Source organism: Odocoileus virginianus, unplaced genomic scaffold, assembly GCF_023699985.2.
Source record: "Odocoileus virginianus isolate 20LAN1187 ecotype Illinois unplaced genomic scaffold, Ovbor_1.2 Unplaced_Contig_20, whole genome shotgun sequence".
NCBI classification, from domain to species: domain Eukaryota; kingdom Metazoa; phylum Chordata; class Mammalia; order Artiodactyla; family Cervidae; genus Odocoileus; species Odocoileus virginianus.
In genome coordinates this window covers 185,902-195,206 of record NW_027224337.1, presented here as the reverse complement: position 1 = coordinate 195,206, position 9,305 = coordinate 185,902, and the positions used below count along the sequence as shown (strand labels likewise).

Sequence of the window (9,305 nt, the reverse complement as noted above, 5' to 3'; positions counted from 1 at the left end):
ATTTTAACAACTTTCTTGTAAAAATTTCTGTATCCATTATAGGTGGACCTATCCTTTGACCACTTTTAAGAAAGTGATTATTCCTTTTCCATTTAGATAGTGAAAACTAGAATAAAATCAATAGACAACAAGTTATAGAGTTATATAAATAGATCAGTAGTTATGACCTATGTTTCATGCTCACACATGCTGTTTTTTACATCCAAATAACACTTAGAGCAAAAGAAAAAAGTACTTAGGTATAAAGCTGGAAAATTATGGATAGAATATGTATGCTGGAAATTAGGAAGTGCTGATAAAAATAAAAGGAAGCATATAAATGGAGAGGCATAACAGACTTATGAATTTGAAGACTCAACATAAGGGAGATGGGATATCAATTTTTACAGAATAGATATATACATATTTAATAAAATTCTATCAAAATCTCAGCAAGAATTTTTGTAGATATAGATACACTTATTCCAAAATTTATAAGGAAAGAAAAAAAAGACTTAAAATATTTAAAACAACTAAAGAAAAACTAAAGTGTGAGGAGTCACTATACTTCATGTTAAAGGTTAATATTTGGCTACATTAACCAGTAGTCATTAACAAGATAGTCATCATTGGCAAGGCAATAGACATATAGATCAATGGAACAAATGACAAAAACCAAAAGCAGACTTACAGAAATATGCCCAGCTGATTTTGGACAAAGGCACAAATGGAATTCAGTGGAGAAATAATTGCTTTTGTTAACAAATTGTGCTGAAGCAATGAACATCCAAAGGAAAAAAATAAATAAATATGAGTCTTGACCTAAATTTAATCCTTTATACAAAAATTAATTCAAAGTTGATCACTGACTTAAATATAAAATAAATATTCATAAAACATTTAGAAAAATTTTGTAAGAAAGAAAATCCATGGAAACTAGAAGTAGGTAAAGAGTTTTCAGGGGACACCAAAAGCCGAACTCATAAAAGCAAAAGTTAATAAATTAGACTTATCAACTTAAAAGACTTTAAGAAGTTTTAAAAATTAAAAACATTTACTCTGAAAAAGTCTCTGTTAAGAGGAAAAGACAAGCTACAGGCTGGGATAATCTATCTGCAAACCACACATGTGACAAATGCCTTTTATTTAGATTATATTTTTTAAAAAACTCCCTAAACTTAACAGTTAAAAAGAAAAAAAGAATCCAGTTAAAAAACAGGCAATGAGACTTCCCCGGTGGTCCAGTGGCTAAGACTCTATGTTCCCAAGGCAGGGGGTCCAGGTTTAATCCTTGACAGGGAACTAGATCCCACATGCTGCAACTAAGAATTCTCATGCTGCAAAGATACCACATGCTGCAGTGGAGATCAAATATCCCATGTGCCATAGCTAAGACCTGGTAGAGCCCTAAATTAAAAAAAAAAAAAAAACAAAAAAAAAAAGGCAAAACACATGAAATGACATTTCACTGAAGAGGAGTATTCAGATGACAAGCAAGGACATGAAAAATGTACATCATTAACATTTAGAAATATGCAAACTAAAACTACAATGAAAAGCAAACTAACTGAAATAAAAAATAGTGATAACACCAAATGTTGGTGAGGAAACGGAAGATCTGAATCACTCATGCACTGCTGGTGGGAATATATTAAAATGGAGCCACTCAGGAAAACAGTCTGGTGTCTTCTTATAAAAATAAATACAAACATCCTACAACACAGAATTGTGTGCTTGAGCATTTACTCTAAAGAAATAAAAACTTACACAATTATTTATCAATGGTAATTAATCTATAATTACTTCAGAATAAAAAACTTTTTAAAAAATTTGCTGAATGTGAAATAAAGATATCTTAAGACAAACAAAAATGTAATAATTATTATTATACATCAAATACATATAACACTATATGCCTGACACCATTCTAAGCACTTTACATACATTAGCCTATTTAATCATCATATGAACTCCATAATGTTGATTAAATAATCCTAATTTAAGGATGAGGAAGTGAAAGTAGACAGATATGAATAATACTCAAAGCCTCAACGCTTTCAAGCTTAAGGAGAATTTTCTGTGAATAACCAATAAAAAAAGACACAAGAGAAAAGACTTACATATAGCTATTAATATTTAAAAGTTTATAAAAATATTAACAACTGAAAATAAGCAAATACTCAAAATGTGACAGTGAAAACACAGAGTATTATGTTATTTGTAAAAAATAATAAAGAGCAATAATGGCAACATAGAGTTTTCGAGACTTCAATGGGAAAAAGCAGAAACAATCAGAACCATTTTAGAGATTTAATAGCCAAGAAAACAAATTTGACAAAAGAAAAAGGTTTGCTCCTGCCTTTGCCTTTTCCCTAGTAGATTTCCATTTCCTCCACTGTAATACTGTTTTAAGGGGTCCAGATGACGACGATGTGAGGTAATGTTCATAAAATGCTTAGCATGGAGCTGTAACACAAGTCATTAACAAATGGTAGCTATCATTACTTCATAAGATGAAATATGACTCTCCAATAGAGGTTTAATCTCAATAGCAATGAAAAATAAATTAAAATTATAGTACAATATCATTTTTGTTCTTTTGTTCTTAAAAATGAAAATACTCAGCCTCATTATTAGTGCAGAAAGATACAGTATGAATCTTTTCTGAGAGTAATTTTATAGGATTCATTAAAAATACAATCAATCCACAGCAGCATTTCTGAGACTTTATTCTTAAAATAAAAATTGAAAGATCAGAGCAAGCTTAGTTATATTCAGAGAAGTCTTGTATATACAGTTAAAAATGGAAAGCTCTAAATAGACAATAATATTGAAAATGTATGAAATTATATATCCATGGAACAAAGAATGTAAGGTGGGATAATGTAAAGAAAAGCTATCATTAGTTTTCTCCTGACTAGGAATTTTTAAAAATATTTTTGCTATTTCCCAACTGTCTTACATTGAGCATTTGCATTTTATTTTAAAAGACAATACTTAATTTATTTAGAACACACCTGGACTGTATATTTAAATAACAAATTGAATGAGACTTAAATTTGTGAATATATAGTCATAATACCAGGTAAAAGGATTTAAAAAGGGAATGCTTGGTTAAATAAGTTATTGTAAAGCCTTGCAATGAAATACTATATAAAGATAGTAATGAGTTTATAAATTTATAAACATTGGAAATTAATAGGACATCAAAGACCACTGTTAAAATGAGGATTGAAAACCCATACCAGATGTTCACTCAAATGTCATTACAGCCAAACTTGGCCAAGCTAATATGTTCACAATAGGAGTGTGGAATGAAATTATTTTGGCAAAAAGTCAGGCTTTATGTTGACTTTTTTTCCCAATATCAGCAATATTCAGCCAGAAAAAAAGATAAGTTATAGACCATGTATATAGTATCATCCATAATCTATACATCTATACATGTATCATAATATTTCCTTATAGCAAAAGGATAGATAAAGCTAAAAATAGATTCAGAAGGAAATAAAGTACAGATACAGATTAAGATATAGATTTAGATATAGATGGAGACAGACATAGATATAAAGTATATAAATACAGATGTACAACTACAGAAAAAAATTTTAATGATAAAATTGCTTGAGGGCTGTTAAGTTTATGAGTCCATGAGTTTCATTTCATGTTTTTCTTTTTTCTAATGTTTTCTACAAAAACTATCGATTTTAGTCAAATAAGTATTAAAATAGAGCTACGGACAATATGCTATTTTTCTCAGATCATTCTCAATCTCCTCAGTCTCCTCAAGAGTTGTTCTACAAAATATGAAACACACATATTTATATTTACATCATCTTATTATAGACATGCATGTCGATAGGATATAAATTATGATATAATAGGAATAACTGTAAAATCCAGGAATCACTGATTCTAAGAATGTCATGTAGCTAGAATGAAAGACATTGAGGCACAGAAGTTTGTATGTAAAAGAGGTTTGTCTCAGAGCGGGAGAAACTCAGTCAGGTGTAGCTGAGCAAAATCCCGAGCTAGAGCACTGCTCTCACTTCATCTAATTCTGAAGATTATACTATAGTGCCATTAAGGATAGATGACTTCTGAAAATCAATCCATCCTGTTCCAGGGTCTTTGAAGGAGGTTGCTTACTTAGTCAAACATGGCTTCACTCTGCCAGGTTGTTTTGACAACAGAAGACTAAATTCTGCCATCTCATTGGTGAACTTGTTCTCAGGACTCACTGAGCTATTTCCTAGTGTTTCAGCTGATCCCTCCCACCACTTCCATAGACTTCTTCACAGATAGCTAGAGATTCTGAAAACTCACATCTTATGCTAAAGTTACTTCTGCCTTATAAACAACACATGAGCTACCTGCTCCCAGATTTGCTTGGTCTTGATCCCATAAATGATGGGATTCATCATAGGTGGAGCAAGCATGCAGACATTAGCCAACAAGATGTGGATATGAGGTAGAATGTGGCGGCCAAACCTCTGAGTAAGGATTGTGAAGATTCCAGGCCCATAAAAGAGAATGATGACACAGACATGGGAACCACACGTGTTGAGAGCCTTGTGACGAGCATCTTGGGAAGGGATGTGGAAGACAGCATGGAGAATCAGAACATAAGAAACAAAAATTAATAGGACATCTAAGACCACTGTTAACATGAGGATAGCAAACCCATACCAGATGTTCACTCGAATGTCATTACAAGCATATTTGGCCAAGCCAATATGTTCACAATAGGTGTGTGGAATGACATTATTTTGGCAAAAAGTCAACCTTTTCAAGAGAAATATTATGGGCAAAATTGTACAATAACTTCTCAGAAAAGCAATCACACCGATTTTGACAATTAGTGTGTGTGTAAGAATACTGGCGTATCTCAGAGGGTAGCATATGGCAATGTAGCGATCAAATGCCATCACTAGCAAGATCCCCGACTCAGAGATGAAGGTGGAATGGATGAAGAAAAGTTGAGTGATGCAGCGATCCAGGGAAATCTCCCTCACATTGAACCAGAAAATGGCCAAGGCCTGAGGGACTGTGCATGTGGAGAGGACAAGGTCTGCTCCAGCCAGCATGCAGAGGAAGAGGTACATGGGCTCATGGAGGCTCCTTTCCATGAAGATAATGAAGATGAGCAGGCTGTTCCCAAGCAGGGCGATGACATAGGACATGAAGAAGGGGATGGAGATCCACATGTGCTGGTCCTCAAGGCCAGGGATACCCAGCAAGTGGAAGACTGTGTGGCTAACACTGCTGTGGTTAGAAGCAGTCATACCTGGAGCAGATGACATGGGACTGCACTTCCTATTCACAGAGATCAAGGAAAATATATATTCTTTAATGTATTTATTAAGAGGAATCATACAAACACCCTCCAGTATTGTTGCCTGGAGAATTCCATGGACAGAGGAGTCTGGCAGGCTACAGTCCAAGGAGTCACAAGAGTCAGGCATGACTTAGCAACTAAACCACCACCACCATACAAACACACTTTGTGACAAATATACCAGGAGCTTTTGGCTTATCTCATACTCTCCATCTTTTTTGAACATGCAAATCATAGGAAATAGGCAAAGGTGAAAGGATATGGTCTGCATTCCATTGAGTGATAGCCAGCTACACTTACCTCCAACTAAACAAAGAGATGCTATTATATGTATTTCTCTTTCAAAAAGAAAATTTAAGTACAGGGAAGAAATTAGTATTCATGTCTGATAAACCTGTTAACATATTGATACTTGAGCTTGACCTTGAAATGATGAGCTTATCATAAATTATGAATGAGAAGTGAAACATATAATAGCACAAGACAAGGTAAATATATAGATCACTGCAATAAAGGAAGCTCCTGGAACACTTACAGCACATAGTAACAGGTACTTAAGATTTTCATAGGGGATTGTACAGGCAGATATCTGTGATTGTTAAAGGCCTTGATCACAGCTTACACTTAGATTCCATCTTTTACGTGGGGAGTAGCCATTAGCTGTCTTGAAGCAAGGCGTGTACAACAATTACTCTAGTTTAGAATGCTTGTCTGTGAAAGTTTATTAGTACTTGACTGAAGAGTCTGGTGCTAAAAGATTATTTATATTCCAGAAGTAGAATGGATCTAAATATAATAAAGCCACAAAAAATCACTGATATTTATTAAGTATTGTTTTATACCAGGGATTATAGTATTCAGGTTACATGTTATGTATTCTTTATGTAGGAAGTAGATATCCACTCTAGGAAGTGGATGCTATCTCTGTTCCACACATAAGAAAAGTGAGACTCAGAGACATGAATCACCTGTTAAATTTCACAATCAACAATTTGATAGAAATGAATTTAAAATCTTTTGACTTCACTACCTACAGTTTGCTTACTTGTGAAGGGAGTCATGAAAGTTTTAAGGGGTTACATAGGGTTTCCATGGCAGAGATGCGGCAGCCCTGATGTTCCCACTTTAAAGGGCTACACTTAGAAATAAATGACATTGAAAAAAAGAAACAATTTATTGCTGGAGGGCAGGGGGTTGCAGTAGTTGGTATGTGGAAGATTCTTCAGTTGATAGAAATGAACATATGATTTCACCAATTATTTCCTACTAAACACTTTACTTCATTCATGAGCTTAATCATTCAACAAGTACATTTTGAGCAGTGACTGTATTTCAGGCATCATACCAGGTGCCTGAGTCCTATTTGGACAGATGATTTGAGAGCATGGTGGATATGTAAGTAGATGAATTTTGTAAAATGTTCCAGGTGTAATGGACCCAGATGATACTTCTGAGAAGACAGCCATGGCTATTCACCTTTCACAGAATGAAGAGAAATGGAGCCAAACAATGAATACCCTCTTCTTGGGGTTTCTGAGAATATTTAAGGAATATCTTAAAATATCTAGCTCAGTGGCTAAGGTATGTTTTATGCTCATTATTTCTTCCACTCCAACTCCTCCTCTTGGTGCCTCTGATTTATCATTCTAGGGAGGAAAATTGTCTCCTAGTTCTCACATCTTTCAAGATTCTCTGTTTCCTCAAAGCCCCTTAAAATGTCTGGTACAGGGTAGGTGATCACAGTCTCCTGCCATTTTCAGGACTCCTTTCATAGTTTTCCAAGAGGAGACTATAGTCTAAGTAAATATGTTTTGTTTTCTCATCTCTCATCTAATTATTAGGATATTTGTCATTTATTGAATTGCTTCTCATTATTTACCACACTTCAGTATCCTTCATCTAGCCCCTACATGCTCTCAACATCCCTTTCCAGATTCCATTCCCCACATCTGTTATCGCCAATCAGATCTGCCATTCTTTGTCCACATATACCAATAGTCTCCAAGAGTCCTGTCCCTGCTGGCCTGTCTGGGACGTGACACTGGCCTAAGTCCTTATCTGCATCTTCCCTTGTGGCTCAAATGGTAAAGAATCTGCTGCAGTGCAGGAGACCTGTGTTTAATCCCTGAGTCGGAAGACATCCTGAAGCGAATGGCAACCCACTCCAGTATTCTTGCCTGAAGAATTCCATGAACAGAGGAGCCTGGTGAGCTAGTCCATGGGGTCTCAGAGTTGGACATGATAGAGCAAGTAACACACACAGTCCTTCCTTGATTCTGGAAAACAACTCACTCAACAGATGTTGAATTCACTCACCAGCCTTCGGCTGAGACTATAGAATCAGACAGACAGGAGATCTGTTATGTGATGGGTCAGGAGTAGGGCTGTTTATCTTCCTTTGTGGAGCCCTTGAGGGAAGCACATCAGGACTCCAGGGACAGAGCTGTCTCTACCAGCTTCACCCTCTTCCCAAGTGGGCTAAATCTCTATAACCATTGCCTATCTGCCACTCTTTCTTCAACTTCTCATTTTTGCTTTTCTCAGGTTGTTCTGATATGAAAGTCTTTTCCACCTAATCTAGCCTTGCTACAGGCTCATTTTAATTAATATGAAATCTATTTTCAACAGGAATATAAATAGTTGCAATTTGACAGCACCAATTTTTCAAGTTTTGCTAGTCATGAAAAGGATTCCATTGAAGTTATAAAATATTCACCCTGAGTTTTTATGTTTCAAATTTGAGTCATGAATTATGTTTAACTATTACCTGAGGCAATATAAAAGTGCATGCTTAACAATTCATAGAAGAGTCGTGAGTCTTTATTAACTTGGACATTTGTATTTCGTTTCCCTGCCTCGTTTAACTGCATTGAGTGTTTCCAACTTATGTTAATTTTTAATTTGATTGTGATGTATCTAGATGTAGCATTTCTTGTTTTTATACTCTGAAGTTTTTCGAGAGTTTTGAACATGTAAATTTACGATTTTTACCTAATCTGCCAGATTTTAGTAATAATTACTTCCAGAATTTTGTCTCATTCTCTCATTTCACTTTGGGATCCCAGCAACATGCAATCTTGTGATATGGTTGCATCATGATCAAAGAATCTTTTCATTTTTTCTTTCTTTTTTAGTTGGGTAATTCTATTAATAAATCTTAAGGTTAATTACCAGAAACACAATTACCTTGGTCAAACAATAACTACATTTGTATACTAGTTTTACTAGATATTGAAAATTCCTTCATAGTGATTGCACCATTTTTGGCTGTTACTAGCAATGTATAGGGGCTTCCTTAATGGCTTAGGGATAAAAGAATCTGCTTGCAATGAGGAAGATGTGGGTTCAATCTGAGTCAGGAAGAGCCCCTGCAGAAGAAAATGGCAACCTACTCCAGTAAGAGTGTCTTTTTTCTCATAAATCTTTCCAGCAGAGTGTATTGTCAAGCTTTTGAACATTTATCAAACTAATTTACCAAATGTGGTTGACCATGTACAAAAATGGCTGTCAATCATTGCTCCATCTGCTGTACACACGTGCCACTCCCCTACACATGAGCAGCAGCCTACTCTCCAACCCCCTGAATTAGAGATAGCCTTGTGAATTGCTTTGATCAACAGAATAAGTTTGAAGTGATGTGTGAATTCCAGGGCATATGGACCTTGCAGCTTTCACTTGCCTTCTTGGAACCCAGTAGCCATTCAGAAAGCTTAGAATAGATGAATAAAAGACCATGTGGACAGAGATCACAATGAGATCAATCAAGGCACAACAGCACATGTGACTGCAAAAGATATAGAAGAGTGAAAGCAAATCTGGAAAAGAACAAAAGATAGAAATCTTAATACTAACTTATTTGAAGATATATTTTGAAACCACAATAACTGATACATACAATACTGATATCAAGATAGATAAGTAGATAAATGGGAAAGGACAGAATCCAGAAAAAGATTTACATATATATGATCAATTGAGACATGACGAA

The 9,305-nt window shown here is 35.0% G+C and overlaps 1 protein-coding gene across 1 annotated transcript; it reads right to left on the bottom strand.

Annotated features, from left to right (window-relative positions):
* Nucleotides 1-4,319: 4,319 nt before the first annotated feature.
* LOC110138037 (olfactory receptor 52B4-like) lies at nt 4,320-5,264 on the bottom strand. The gene has a single exon (XM_020894770.2). The coding sequence runs from the start codon at nt 5,262-5,264 to the stop codon at nt 4,320-4,322; it is 945 nt and encodes a 314-aa protein (XP_020750429.2).
* Nucleotides 5,265-9,305: the final 4,041 nt, after the last annotated feature.

Excerpts from the sequence above, each read along its gene's own strand:
- LOC110138037 (XM_020894770.2), bottom strand. The coding sequence starts at position 5,264 with ATGACTGCTTCTAACCACAGCAGTGTTAGCCACACAGTCTTCCACTTG.